General features: G+C 39.8%; 1 protein-coding gene across 2 annotated transcripts; it reads left to right on the top strand.

Moving 5' to 3' along the window:
- Positions 1-735: 735 nt before the first annotated feature.
- On the top strand, positions 736-15,537 carry LOC117958349 (cytohesin-2-like). 2 transcript variants are annotated; one of them, XM_034894670.1, is made up of 13 exons: positions 736-910; positions 2,909-2,991; positions 3,233-3,297; positions 4,390-4,456; positions 7,787-7,905; positions 10,341-10,421; positions 10,581-10,693; positions 11,015-11,163; positions 12,368-12,479; positions 12,592-12,668; positions 12,775-12,846; positions 13,050-13,198; positions 14,957-15,537. In XM_034894670.1, exons 1-13 carry the CDS (start codon positions 871-873, stop codon positions 15,030-15,032), a joined length of 1,203 nt encoding a protein of 400 aa, XP_034750561.1. In that variant the 5' UTR covers positions 736-870; the 3' UTR covers positions 15,033-15,537. The 2 variants fall into 2 exon arrangements, with proteins under 2 accessions (XP_034750561.1, XP_034750563.1); XM_034894672.1 differs by having other exon boundaries at positions 738-910; positions 3,236-3,297.
- Positions 15,538-15,887: the final 350 nt, after the last annotated feature.

Below are 15,887 nucleotides of genomic sequence, written 5' to 3' on the forward strand. Positions count from 1 at the left end.
ATCAATCATGTTATTTTGGTTAGTTAAAAAGAACACTGATGTAGGAAAATAGGTCAATTTGACCCAAGGACAACATGAGGGTTAAACATAACTATGCCACATGCTGAATGGCAACATAGAGAAAGAGCCTAAAGACTTTTAGTGCTAGTTTTTTATTCCTACAAATATGGTAAGTGAGAAAGTGAAAATGTAATAATACACCATGATTTGTACCTTGTACTGATACAACACTGTGAAAGTGTTAAGGAATGTGAAGCACCCACTAGGTGGGGCCTCATATTTAGAAAAGAATGAAGACCAGCTCTGTTTAAGTTTGGTTTATTTCCTGCTTAAGAAGACAAGTTTGAGACCATTTTGTAAAAAAAAAAAATGACATGGTTATTTGGTTGCTAGTACATTTACCAGACCACTGTGGTAAAACAGAACAATTTGATTGTAGCACATTGGGAAAATGGTGAATACAATGACATTCCTACCTTATTGAAGTAGAAAATGTGGCTCTAATTTTGTGCCTTACATTTCATGCATATTTGTTGTATCTTACCTATTCTTTTGTAAGGCACTTAATGATGTTGGCTGTAATAGTAGTACGATTTTAGCAGTCATTATTGTCACAAGAGGTGTATTAGGAGTGGTGGAGTGTAATTTTACGGTTCTAATGAATGAATCTGTTTCTTAAAGAAATGTCCACATAAACAGACTGCATGTCAACATTAAGTTGTGCACGTCACCAGAAATGTAACACCAGACTGTTGGGTGAACTTGGAGTGTCTTCATTGTCAGCAAATGGCATCGCCGGCCCTTTTTTCACTCTGACACTCGACAGCTTGTTTCCTGTACAGCCGTCAGTCGCTCTGCACCATCAACAACATGGCTATACGCAGAAAAGACAGCTTCCTCTGGGGGAAAGGTACGCTCTTATTATTATTCCTTTAATCATTACTTACATTATTATTATGGAAAGATGCTGCTCAAAAACAAATACCAAGTTTGTTGGGAGGCGATTTAAAGTATCAGTTAAATCAATTGTGTGGTTTAGTGGATTGAACTCTGCATTTTGTGGATTACAAACTCTTCGTTCAGTATGTATACATGCACACCAATATTCCACTAGAATTTCAAATATGACAATATTCTGAATTTGATACAGGTCATGTCAACAGCATATTCAGGTTGGATATTTTGAATAAGTTTTTTTTTTAAATAAAGCATTTTCTGATTAAGACATGTGGGATATTCCAGTATTATATGGGGTTTAGAAGCATCGTTTGGAAATGTATAGCCTACAGCACATTCGGAATATGTGTCTCAATCTTGGTTTTTACTGTAAATTCATGGTCAGCTCAGTGCGTTGCCATAGTTTCTGTACACAGATCAACCAGCCTACAGTTTGCAAGGCTGCAGACCTGATAAGAAAGAGAAATACAGTTACTTTTAATCATTATCAAAGACCAGACGCCTGTACTGCGAATCAACATCAACATGCCCTGGGTTTGTTTCAGTTACCTAACAACCAGTTCAATCAAACCAGAGTTCCCAAATCCAGCAGTGCGCGCGTTCACGTAATGGAGGCGGTGTTTGTACAGCATGACCAATCACAACCATGTACCAGAGCGGCGTTGCCATAAGAAGATACATAAGAAGAGCAAACTCTAAATCTACATAAATAAGAACACAGACACGGTTTAACCGGCCAAACGCAATACAGTCGCTGCTTCCTAACACAGGAAGGAAAGCTGGCAGAAACACCACTCCCCCCCCCCCCCCCCCCCCCCCCCCCCCCCCCCAGTCAGGCACAAGATCTGATCGTGATTACACTTTTGTGTTTTCCATAAAATGTCGTTGCTTCAGCCTATTATTTCAGTTGCAACCCTGGCAGTGGTAAGCAATCTGAGAGCAAATAAAATAAAAAAAATATAATTCATACCAACACCATTGGCAACACACGGCCTCATGGCAGTTTGTGAAATAGTGACGTTATGTAATCTATTGATTCATGCACAGGAACACGATTTTCTTGTTTAGGTCATGGTGTTGAGCACGGATTTTAAACTGATGTATTTTAATGGGAAGCATCTTTCCTGATATAAGAACTGTTAGCGAGCATTACTGAAAAGCGGGAAATCCGCGTAAGGATGTTGGTCGGGGGGGTGGATGATTCAACATGACCATTTCATGAACTGCTGTGAGACCGGGTTGATTGGCAACGCGCGGCCACAGAAGCCGACAAATAGCCTACATGTAATTCCCTTTACTTAAAGTTCTTTTTCATAAAAATTCCCATCAGGGAATGTTAATGAGGTTGTCAGTCTCTAAATGTTTTAACCTTTCTCTCTCGGCACACTGAGCTCCACCGGAACGTCTAAGAATGATGACGCTGAGTATTAATTGGTCATAAGGCGGTGCTTTTACATCAGTTGATCTCTGATCTCCAACATAACCTGTGCATGTAAACAAAGTCACTGCTATCTTGTATGTTTTGACCAAATTTTTCTTTCATATTTTACTACATATTTGTTGTCAGTTCTGTTTTTGAATCATTTGAGACCTGTGATTCACGATAATCGAAACTTATCTAACTATTGTTATGCTGCAAATCCCTGTAAATACAAACCCTGAATTATGATGAATTGTTCCTTAAAGGCCACAATGAGACTCAACCTTATTTACCAAAAAGAGGAAGAGACACAGCTATTTTCAGCCTTTTCCTTCTCTCATTCAAGTGACCACTTCCCCTACTATGGGAGGATGAGATTGTGACGCACGCTGGTCTGTGAAAGCGAGCGTAGGTGTGAAGTTTTTCAAGATAGTCCACAGTGCTACATGTCTACTGACTGCTTCACCCAGTATATGCCACCTTCCTGAAATGTACTCGTATCCTTGCTAATGCCCTTTTCTTGCCTCACAGCTCCACCAAAACCCCCCCCAGAAGAGAGGGGGCAGGGTGAAGGCATCAGGATTCACAAATTTGAGTTGCTGGATGACATTCAGGTACGGTGGTGAATAAATTCCCTTGCATACAGATCCCTCATTATTCTTCTGAATGCACCCACTCCTGGAGGCCTCAGCACACAAAGGTGTTTCATTCACCAACTTTTAATTGAGATATGACGACATTTGAAGGTTGGAGCCTGACTCATCTACCATTGAGTTTACGGCTATGTGCGGTGTAATGACAAACCTTGGTACCAAACTTACATCACCGCTTTTCTATCTCAACTTCCTCTCTCAGAAGCTGAGGCTGGAGATCAATCATGTCATGCCAGAAATCCACATCCCTGAACCAAAGGAGCAGAAGTGAGTACATGAGCTGTTTTTTTAAAGCAGCTTCAATGTGTCAGCATGGCCTTGGCCACTTATTTATGTGACACCAGCAGACTCCGCCTCCTGATCTGCTTGATCACTTGCTAACTATTTTTCATGCACTCTTAACACATTGTTCAGCAGTTCCGGCTGACTCAATGAGTGGATTTTGTTATTCAAATTGTAATTTTATTTTTAAATGATCTAATTGATCTATTTATAATATTTCCACTCACCCCCCAAGTAACTGCAGACGTAGCCTACCCCCTGGGATACAGTCACCCCTAGGTGGTCATCACAGATTTTTTTTTTTAAAGGGTGTCATACTGCAGCTCTGAGCCTAACAAGCAGTTACTGAGCACTGTGAAAGAAAGTCTCATCATATATTGAGAATAAGTACATCTGGTCGTCTAACTACACGTTTGGACTTCCTGTTGCGTTTGCCGCTGCTTTCCGTAGGGGGAAATAATAAATGTCAGTGGTATGACATTGCATTTTGCTACAAGTGTCTTACTGGCATGATAAGCACAGTTTCTCAGTACTGCTGACCCAACCCAAAAACCCCAACACTTCAGAAAATACACCCTATCGAATCGTAGAGGAAATGATTTGACCCTTTTGATTCTTGATTAATCATTAAGTCATCTTTATTAAGTCAAAATACCAAATACCCTGACCTTCAATACGCTGATTCATTGCATTAGCATTTAAATAATTTTAACTGTTGGCCAGGTAAAATAAATACTCATATGATTTTCAACCTCAGTAACTTCAATGTTTTGAGTTAGACGTTTCTTTCTTATTGCACGTAATGTAAAGGTCCAAACATATGTAAAGAAAACCGATTGTACATGAGACAAAGTAAAAACACAGCTTGCAAATGTAGTATACAGTTTCTAAATATAATACCAGTAAGAATTTGCTTTCTTCTCCTTTTGTTTTTTTTTCATAACAGAAAGAGAAACAAGTGCAAGTTTGAACATTTGTTTGGCATTTAATTTCTCATTGAAACAAATACTAATTTAATATTTAAGACGTCTACACAATGTGTCAATTAGAATGAAAATTTGTTTTCTTTTTCTGTAGTAAAGACGTTGTGAGGAACAAGAGATTCTTACGAGGGAAAAAGAAATTCAACATGGACCCCAAAAAGGTGAGTTTACATTGTGTTTTTGGGTCTATAAAGAGGAAAAATAGAATTTACAGGATAGTTAATTTCTTGCTTTGATGGTATAACATGTTTAGGCGTGTTTTAAAGCTGAATCAGGTAGGGTGTTTTTTTCATTTGCCATTTTAGCAGAATTCACTATGACCTGCTGCGTACAGTGTTTGCACACCTGGCCAACACACAGCACTTAATTTGGTCGCCTGCAAACTTGAACACAGTACTTTTTAGAGATTTCTAAGTGTGTAACATCATCTTTGGTTCTGACTTGCTACATGCCATTTGATGTAAAGGCTTCAAGTCCAAACACATTGTCACTCTGAGTCCCAGGAAAGGTACACTAGGTGTAATCATACTTTCACTGACTGACACAGAGCAGATGTAGATTTTAGTGTGTGTGTGTATGTGTGTGTGTGTGTGTGTGTGTGATATGCAGAAATGCAAACTGTGCACAGGCACAGAGGATGACTGAATAGCGAGAAAAACCACATCCTGTTCCCTGAAGTGAGGCAGAAGCGCCACTTCACCACAGCGACCTCCGTCTTTTTCATTTGCTTCCTCTTTGCGTCCTCTGTTCAAAACTGAGTCCCTCGGCTTGTGACCACTCTGAGCTCCGGCCTGAGAACATGTACGCGTGTGAGGATGAGAAGTTTTCAGACTTATTGGGGTTAAAGGTATCTTTAAGTGCAAATGATTTGAAGAACTACTCAGCCGGAGTACACACTCAGAAGAAAGGGTCATCTATTGAAGTTCTGGCTCTGAACACCTGTTGAGATTTAGAAATTACAGCATGCAATATTTATTCAACCTTTCTCATCTTCTTTCTCTAGTGAGTAATGCCAGTGACTCAAAAGAAGAAGAAAACTTTCTTGATGTGTGATATGATTTGTTCTTCAGCATACAAAGTTAGCAGCATTGATAATAATTTAGCATTGCCACAGCAAACGTTGGCATGAAAGTACTTATTCCTTTCCTGTAAGAAACACACATTTAAAACCTTTGATTAAATGACTGACCATTTAAACTTTAATCAAAGCCAAATGGGCCAGGATGAACCCTTAAAGCTTTAGTGCGTCCCCTTTTGATATGAATGAATGTCTGTAAGCTATTCCAAAATGAATTGCTACAAAGCTAATCAAGACTATCAACCCCACACAACTCTCTCTGCACACCTCAGCATGGCTCACAAACTGGTGTCTTCCTGCGACTGAAGACAATTATCTCTTCTGACGAGTCCCTCATGTTTTTTTAAATCTCCTTTTCGTCCTTGCCTACTAGCAACTGTGTGGAGGAGGGGTCGGGGTGGTGCGCGATCACGGAAGGCTTGTATCATGTGGACAGTTGACGGTGTTGTTGTCGTCATTAATTAGAACTTCTCATGGGGGAGACAAAAACTACGCACTATAGTTTTAACAACCACTCTGCACTAAATACAACACAAGTTTTTGTGTGTAAACATGGACATTACTTGTTTGCTTGCTCCTGTTTTTTTTTGCACAAAAGCAGAATTTATAAATCCAGGATAACCGATGAAGCCCGGATCGACCTAGTCTGATCTGTGCAGCCTGGCTTGGTGCCTTTCCTGATGGCAAATATCAATCGGAGAGATGCGTGTTGATGGCGTTCTTTAATAGGCCGTGAGGTTAATCACAGATTTACTGATGCTAAAACGGAGAAAACGCTTTGTTCATACTTTACACAGAGTGAGCAGCAGCTTCTTATGGAAGTATGACAACGTGAAACACATTATTTGTATAAAAATGTAGTAAACATAGCCGCTGTAATGAAACGGCGAGAGAAAGTGTGGCAGACGATTTTAGACCAACTCAATGCGCAAATAGCCCCAATATATACATTAACATGCCACGGCTTTGAATTGAAACCGCCATATTAGTCATGGAGTTAGGCTAATTATTTGCACAAATAAACAGTTGTAGTCTTTGCTGTAAACGTTTGCAGAAGACAGCCTAATGTTACACAGGAAATTTTAAAATGAAGATGAATTACAACCACTAATCTACAATCCTAGACTAGGCCTGTGATGCGTACATCTCTCTCTCTCTCACTCTGTCTCTCTCTCTCTCTTTCACTCTGTCTCTGTCTCTCTCTTGTACGGGCTAAAATACAAATTACCTAAGTAACATGTTAACACTGCTTGATTTTCAGGCAAAAGAGTTCATTTTTGGAAATAACTAGCCTTACTTCTCGAATAGTTTCATTTGAGAGCAGTTGCTCTTACATGTACTGTACAGTTTTAGACAATCATTCAGTCGGTCTGTTTTTGCCACACTTTTTATCAGTTTTTTTTCTTTTTTCTTTTACAGAGGCAGAGTATCCTACTTTACATATTGCATGCTTTGCTTTCTCCTATACATGTACATAGAAAAGATACCGAAGAAATTCAATTCTGAAATCTAGAAACCATAAAGATAATTAAGTGAAACATGTAATGCACATCTTCATCAGTTATTCTCCCCCCAGCAAAATATAAGGTAAAAAACCATTGAGGTGTCCTCTCCCTGTTGTTACATGAATGTACATTAGCCTGCAACACTATGTAGTTTCTGGTCCAGTGAACCAAGACTATAATTAAGGAGGATTGTACAATAAGGATGGGGTTTTTATAATTGTACAATCCTCCCAAATTGCAGTTCACAGGAGAGAACACACGTTGTGTGCTAAGAATGCCAAATTTAATGCACATGGAAGAGGAACATACATGATCCTTAGTTAAAGAATACACAAATAAATAAATCATCTAATATAATTAAAGGTGTATTGGTCTATAACCAATCTGCCATGGTTAGAACCACTAACCAATTATATATTGTCCTTCATCCCGGACGTCATTTAAAAGACGTTTGCAATTGCATCCACCTTTTTTTATCATCTCATACAGCAATATAACAGTCACAATGACTGTCACATGAATACTTGTAAAAAGAAATGATGGTCATTTTTAAATAATAACAATGAACTGAACAGCAATATGCACCGGTTGTATTTTAATGCAGGCTGATAATAATAATAAGGTAAAACCCCTGCTGAGTGAACAGAAAAGGCTAGCCAGGATTAATAAATCCTGGATTAATAAACCCTGGCGATTAGCCTGGTCAGGAGCAGGCTAACTGCACTGAATAAATTAATAATTTATTTAGGTAATTTATGTGCCTCTGCTTTTGTGCCACCAAGTCAAGGCAAAATTAAGCCAGTAAAACTAGAATATCATGGTTTAATCCCTTATCCTGGTTTTGTGCAATACCCCTCTGGTTACCAAATACTTTACATATCGGGTTCCTGCCCTCCATCTTCCTTCAGGGTGTCCATTACCTGGCTGAAAATGACCTCCTGGAATGGCGAGCAGAGTCGGTGGCCGAGTTTCTTTACAAAGAGGAGGGACTGAACAAGACCGCCATCGGCAACTTCTTGGGAGAAAGGTACAGTATCACAAAAGTGGTCTGGATCAACAAATGTACATTTCCAGGAGAAAGGCACATGCACCGGATGTCAGGCTTTGCCCCTCACCTTCCGCTCTCTGGGTGTTGCCGCTCTTAAAATCCCTTCACAACGGGAACAAAACAAACTAGGAACAAACTAGCAAGGTACACAATAAAAATGGAGAGTTTTTAAGAAACTTTAGATCGTGCACAAGGCGGTCCTGCTTGGTTCTTTCGGTTAATGATTGTAAAGATTAAGAATGAATATTGGGACCGATGACACATGGCAATTCACTGGTGAGACCAAATTACGTTTGACCATATAATAATAATCGCTCATGTTACTGTATTTAAAAAAATGTTTCATGTGGCGTTTTCTTTTGCGGTGTGCATATATTCCACCAGAACAAGTTCTTTCAGAGACTATTTTGCAGAGCCCGGGGACAATCAGGAGAGTTTGCTTCTCCTAATCCAGAATGTATGTGTGGTGTAGCCAGACCTTGCTCCACAGCACTGTGGAGGTAGGTCTGACAATGCAAGACTAGCACACAAGTGATCTGGGTAGTAACATGAGGATGTCACTTGGACTCAGAGAAAAGTCAAGGCTGAAATATACTCTTATGTCAAGGTGGGACAAGACGCTGGTCTTCATAGACAGGCAGGAAGAAAGAAAAATAATTCATTTAGATCAATAAACAGACAACGACAGCGGTGGAAGAAGTACTCAGAAACCCTTTACCTCAAGCAAAAGTACCTCTGCAACAATGTAGAAATACTCAATTTTAAACGAAAGCCCTGCAGTCAAAATCCTACTCCGTACATGTTCCAAAGTATTAGTATCAGCGAAGTGTACTTAAAGTATCAAAAGTACTCATTCTGCAATACAATGTCCACTGTGTACATATTACATATATATCATAATTAGATGTTTACCTTTTTAGGGTGAGAATGTGAGAGCAGCATGTTGCTGTTGTAGCTGCTTGAGGTGGAGCTGTTGTTAGCTTAGTTAGCTATTTTAGGCCAGCGGTGCCCAACCTGGGGGTCAGGCCCCTCCGAAGGGTCACTAGATAAAACTGGTGCAAGGGGATTAATGGGAGAGGAAATAAGAAGAAACATCCTAATAATAATAATCATAATAATAGTGTATCCTTTATTAATCCTGCAAGGGGAAATTACAGTTTACACTCTGTTGTTATCACACAAATGACACACAGGCCTGAATTACATGCATGCTCAGTACCTATAAATGCACTACATAGAGAGATGTCAGAGGGAGGGGGCTGCAAATGGAAAGGTACCCCAAGCAGATGGGGGTTCAACAGACTGAGCTGCTGCCAATCCCAATTCACATTGCAATTTACATTGTAATAATTGTTGGGACTCTTGTGAAAAAATGTTATTTACTGTAAATGAAACCAAGTTTAGAGGGGACATATCTCATTGGTGGAACTAATACTAACTTAGGGACTGTTTGTTTTTTATTAAAGGGACTACCGGAGGTAGTCCCTTTAATAAAAAAGAGTTAAGGGATCTTTAAGGGAGTTAAGGGATCTTTATTCAAAATAGACTTGAACCACCTTATGCCAGCAATTAAGTTTTTCCACAACACTCTAAAGTGATTGGGGACAAAGACATGATGTTCCCCAACAATTTATTGATGCCTTCTGTTCTGGTCTGTGTTTGGCAAAGATGTACAGATAGCCATTGTTTTTTAACAACTATGACATACATGACTTAACTCTGCGTTCTCATCTTACACATCACACTCCACTCTTATGGTGGCCATTTCAGTAGATTTACTCCCTAACCTTGTTGTGGAAACACAATAAGCATGGAAAGTAAATGCAGACTTCCTGCATCACTTCATTACTTCATATACTAAGTTACTCCTCTAGTGAACTAGTATTCACACGAAATAAAACAATAAAACATTGCGACCATTCAACAACGCACACGGGCTAATGACTGGCCACGCCATAGTGGTTAATTGGTTGGGCTAAGCCATTTGACACCCTCCCTCCTGAAAAGCTACAGACTCAGAAATGGTACATCCTAAGGAAACTCATTGTGGGAATGGCTGTAGTGACTGTAATTCTGCACCAAGGCTGAATTCTGGGAAGGAGACTTCAGATATGGCTGAGGTCTAGATGAAAACATCCAAAGAGCATCATGTCATGGGACCTTTAAGGACATACATGATGGGTCCCCTGTGTCTTGTAAGAGATCCTTGGCTGATAAAAAATGAAGAACCTTGGATAGTACTGAAAGACTTTAGTGAGCTTGGAGAGGATCATATCTAAATCTTTAGCTCAGTTTTTCCATTTCACTGTCTTGATCCCCGCTTTTGTTCTTCTTTATATAGTAACCTTTATTTTACAATGTACCTCACATTTTAGACAATGGTGATTGTTATTTTTTTCTTGCCCTACATACAGAGAGGAAATGCATCTGCAGACACTGAAGGCGTTTGTGGGCCTGCATGAATTCTCAGACCTGAATCTGGTGCAGGCGCTGAGGTTTGTGTCATGGAATAACTTTGAAAGTCAGCATGAAATGTTGCAGCAGTTTTTACCTTTGTCTGGTTTAGTCTGACGTAGAAATCCTTCTCCTGTTTACCAGCATGTGTTTGACATTGCGTGAGTGTGTTTTTTTTTTACATCTCTGGCGTCTTGCAGGCAGTTCCTGTGGAGCTTTCGTCTCCCGGGAGAAGCTCAGAAGATTGACAGGATGATGGAGGCGTTTGCAACTCGCTACTGCAACTGTAACCCAGGGGTCTTCCAATCCACAGGTAAGAAAAACAACAAAGGCACTGGGGCTTGCCTGATTCTCTTTCCCAGGCAGTCCAGGTTTCATTACTATACTATCATCAGATAAAAACCTCTCAAAGACAAGTTGTCCACTGTTTCCTTCCACAAAAAAAGAGTGAAGCCCCACTACCATATAATCTCTCCTTCACTGATCAAAGTCAAAAGATTGTTCAGTGGAAGAGTTTTTGCTCAGCCAGCCTTCACAGATACATATTATTTTTAATAGGGCCAATTTATAGCTGAAGACAACTAACTGTGGTTTTCTGCCTTCTGTGTGTAATGTGTGTTTATGTGTGTAACAGACACATGCTACATCCTGTCTTTTTCCATCATAATGCTCAACACGAGTCTCCACAACCCCAACGTGAAGGACAAGCCCAGTCTGCAGCGGTTTGTTGCCATGAACAGAGGAATCAACCACGGGGAGGACCTGCCCACAGAGTTGCTCACGGTCTGCTACTATTACCGATACCAGTGTCTTAATACTGTCTTATTAATAGTATCATAAAAAGCTCATGATGGTCTCTAAACCAATCAGAAAAGAGTCACTCAAATACTGTTTGTTAATTAGCAGGAAACAAAGTACAGTATAGCTGTGGCTGATGGGAATTAGGAATGGACCGATAAAGATACCAATTATTAATAGTTAATGAGAGTAGGGGTTAGAGGAAAAGTCATATGATGTCATTACTATACATCCTCTAGGGAACATGAATGTGTGTACTAACTTAAATGGCAATCCATCTGGTAGATATTGAGATATTTCAGTCTGGATCAAAGTGGTGGACGGACAGAAGGACATCCTGAAAGCCACTAGCAAGGAGAAGATGAAAACACACGCATAAGAACTTCCTCAATCTCTTTCCACATTCTAAAATGTAGAGCTTGAAGCAATTCATCTTCTTTGAGGAATTTGATGTACTCGCATGATTCTTTTAACTTTGAGTGGTATCTTCATCGTTAGACGCCCTCATTGTTTGCTTTGGATAAAAGATGTAATGGATGTAATGTCAAAAGACAAAAAAAGAAAACAAATCTGTCAAAATTGAATAAAGAAAGAGAAATATTTGAGCTTTGGGACAACAATGGTTGTCGTCAATATTTTCAGTAAAGAGAGAAATTGGTCAAAGTTAAGAGAATCTGAATCATTAAAATCCACAAATATAGTTAACTTTCATTTTACTTGAGTATTCCCATTTTTGGAGACCTTGTAGTTTCCCTTCCATATACTTTTTTACTCTTTTTACAGATACTTAACACTAAACTTGAAATCCTCACTGAAATACATCACTGGTAAAAACAATTAAAAAAATCCTAAAATATTATCTTTCAAGGTGGTCTGAAAAAAAGTTTTCTTCTAGGTTACGCAATGCCTTGTACACACACCAGAAGAGAGATAATGGAGATGAGTTTTGGGGTACTTTTACTCTTTCATATCTCCAACCTTCTGGATTTAAATTCTGAAAAATGAATGCTTGTCACAATGTTTTTAGACTATTGAACTTACTTTGTGGTAGATAGGGTAGATAGGGTTAGCAGGGTTCACTGCAGGGCTTTCCCAATTTGGATCTTTAGTTTTATTCTGAGCAAAATACCTTTAATCCATCAAGAAATCAGACTTTAAAAAAACTAAATTGTTCTACATTCTTCTTCAGAAACTGTACGCGAGCATCCGCAATGAGCCGTTCAAAATCCCAGAGGATGATGGGAACGACCTCACGCTGACCTTTTTTAATCCAGACAGAGAAGGCTGGCTCCTTAAAATCGGTGAGATGATGATGATGTTTGTACCACACAGACAATAATCTGAGTTAAATAAAAGGCTATCAGAGCAGATTACAGCTAATCCCCCCCCCAAAAAAAATGTTTCTTGTTGAAGGTGGACGAGTTAAAACCTGGAAGAGGAGGTGGTTCATTTTGACAGACAACTGCTTGTACTACTTTGAATTCACCACAGTAAGAATCTGTCTTTATGCTGCTAACAAAATATGTAAATGTCAAACATCCTACAAATGTTCAAAAGGTTAAATCTGTATTTGATATCCATCTCCTCTTCCTGCAGGATAAAGACCCAATTGGGATTATTCCTCTGGAGAATCTGTGTGTCAGGAAGCTACAAGACACAAACAAACCGGTAGAGCATCTTTTACTTTTGGGATCACAATTAGTGTAGGAGTGTTGAGTTTCCTCACACAAATAATCTGCTAAAATGAATCATACAGCAGCTGCACAAGGCATTTCTAACACAAGTGCTCAAACAGTGAGTTACCAGGCTATCAGAAGGCATATTCACATTGTAACAGTGCCATATGTGTGTCTGCTTATGTGTTTGGACAGTATTGTCTGGAGTTATATAACCCCAAAGGACAAAAAATCAAGGCCTGCAAGACGGAGAACAAAGGCAGAGTGGTGCAGGGTAAACACCAGTCTTATAAACTCAGTGCAAGCAGTGCAGAAGAACGGGACGCCTGGATAGAAGCGATCAGGTGAGAGCTGTCAATGCAGAACACGTCAGAGACCTTGTATCTTCACTGGGCCTTGTTGTCAAGGTTTAAGATAGAATAACACTTGATCACAAAGAGTTCAAACAAGCAACAAAGTCTGTCAGGATACATTTTTTTATCTCACCTTCAAACCTTCCTTTGTCGTCAGTGACGGACTAGAATCAAAAAACGGCCCTGGCATTTTCAACACACCGGCCCTATTTTTGTCTATAACATAGCTGGGAAATTAGGAGTCTCAGCTGGTTGCCCAGCAACTGCTCAGAGCCAAGACATTGAGTCAGATACATACACGTTCTCTTGTCATTTTTATACATATCAGGTAAATTCATTTTAAATAAACAAGACATAATGGGTTAATTGGTGAGCTTTAAAGGTGCTGTAAGATTGTGAAGATCCAGGTCTTAGCCAAAATAATTTGAAAATCAACCACTTTTCAGTCCCTCCCTCCTTTCCACTAGAGCCAAAAAATGGTCTCCTAAGCCCCTCCCCACACAAGGGAGCGCTGTGCACGATACGTGTGCTAAGAGGGGGGAAGGGGAGGAAACCTGAGGAAATCTGCAGCTCTTGTGTGGGGCAGGGCGAAGGGAGGACACTATGAAACGCAGTTAGAAACCCCCTCCTGGCCCTGATTGGTGCATCTGAACAGGTAGCTGTGGATTTTTGCAAATTACACTACAGCCTGTAGGTGGTGCCAGAGGAGCCAGCATTTTTTTAAATTATCTGCTTCATGTAGTTCTACTCAAACATACGGGCGGTTTCAGCAAATATGAAAGAAAGTTAGTTTTTTAAGGCTTACCTATTGCACCTTTAAAAGGCAGGTGTTTGGTTACGATTGGACCAGTGTTTCCAGTGTTTATGCTAAGCTAAAGCTGTAGCTAAGCTGTAGCTTCTTATGGAACAAACATGAGAGTGGCAGCGGTCTTTGTGAAGCTGTACTAAGAAACAGGGGTGCTTTAAGCCCAATGCTCAGAGTTACAGCAGGTATGATGTTTAACACGTTCACCCTCTTACTTTAGCAAATTTGGTTGAATAATTTAGAAATTGTGCAATTTTTCAGTACTTTCTAACAGTTTACAGACTCAGCCATTAGTTCATTGTGTGAAAAATAACCAAGATATGAGTCAATAATGAAAACATTTAGTTGCAGCCCTAGCTACCGAAGCATGAGTCTATATCCACAACGTTCTATGGAAAATCTACAGGATTTCTTCTTGATGAAATGGATGTGTGTTACCTTCCGCTTTATTTGTGTTGTTATTGTAAACTTGATTTATGAGGACCGGGGTTAACCTTTCCTCAGGGTAAATCCAGACAGCTCGCTAGACTATTTGTCCAATCTGAGTTTTTGGGTGCACGACAAACCAACTTTTGAACCTACACACGCTCCAACAAAACAAGTTCTTTCCCGAGGCTATTTTGCAGAGGCACCGTGGCTCCACTCTGTGCTTAGCGCAACCTGGCTCTGCCTCTGTCCGATGCTTAGAGCCACCCAAGACAATCGGGATTGGTTTAAAGAAATGCCAATAAACCAGAGCACAATTATTTCCCACTGCAAAATGCTGTGCGGACTAGCCATACACTCTTTCGCAGCGCTGTGGAAGAAGGTCTGGCAATGTGAGACTACGGCAGCACTGACAATGACTAAAGTTCTGGGGAATTGGTCACTGGGGTGACAAACAACAGGCAAAATTACTACTACTACTACTTCGTTTCAAACCAAATCTTCCTCTTCTCTTTCAGGGCAAGCATCACCAAAGACCCGTTTTATGACCTGGTGTCGCTACGAAAAAGGAAAGTTATCAGCAACACTTCCTAATAGCAAGGAAACACAAGACATCCGAGGTAACGACATCAGAGTTTGGATCCTGGACAATGTATTTTAATGGACGAATCATATGTGTTTTTCTGACAAAAATACATACTATACTATACTTGCACAGCATTTCAAAGAAATGTACAAATAGGGAACTTACACTGGCTGACATGAACAATGATACAACAAATTCTGTAAGTGGCTCTGAAGTGTAAAGTCTTAAAAATTCTTCTGCAATGTGCATGCACTACTGCTTCAGAGGCGGGATATTACTGTCAAACATCTGCTGCAGGGGCGTGTCCAGAGGGGCGGCACTGCCCCCCTGGAATCTGATTGGCTACTTGTGGTGACTTCTGGTACCAAGTTGGCTTGTAAGTGTCATGGGTGGATGAATGAACGGGCCTACTGGGTGCCAGCCATTTCTTGTGGGAGAGTAATGCTTAACAACTACAAGATGTACAACAACCACGAAGAGATGCAAAACAAAGGAAAAAAAGACTCAAAAGGACCACAAAGAAATGCAACAAAAACTAAAAAGAAATACAAATTGACCATAAAGGAGACTAGATCTGACTAAAAAAAGATTCAAATTGTGTAAAAAGAGAAGCATAAATAGATGGAAAAGACCACAAACAGACTCAGAATTACTAAAACTCAACTCATCTAAAAAGAGACACAAACCAAATACAGTTAAGTATCTAAGTCTTAGTTTCATTTACAGAATATGTGTGTCTCTTTCAGTCAGGGGGTCTTGTTCCTGTGTAGGCGGGTAGGGGGCCTTGTACACAGAGGTGGGTGATAACTTTAGTAAGTTTTTCGAAAAAATGATAAGTTTTATTTTAACAGAGAGAGAGACTT

The sequence above is a fragment of the Etheostoma cragini genome, chromosome 15 (genome assembly GCF_013103735.1).
Source record: "Etheostoma cragini isolate CJK2018 chromosome 15, CSU_Ecrag_1.0, whole genome shotgun sequence".
NCBI lineage: Eukaryota > Metazoa > Chordata > Actinopteri > Perciformes > Percidae > Etheostoma > Etheostoma cragini.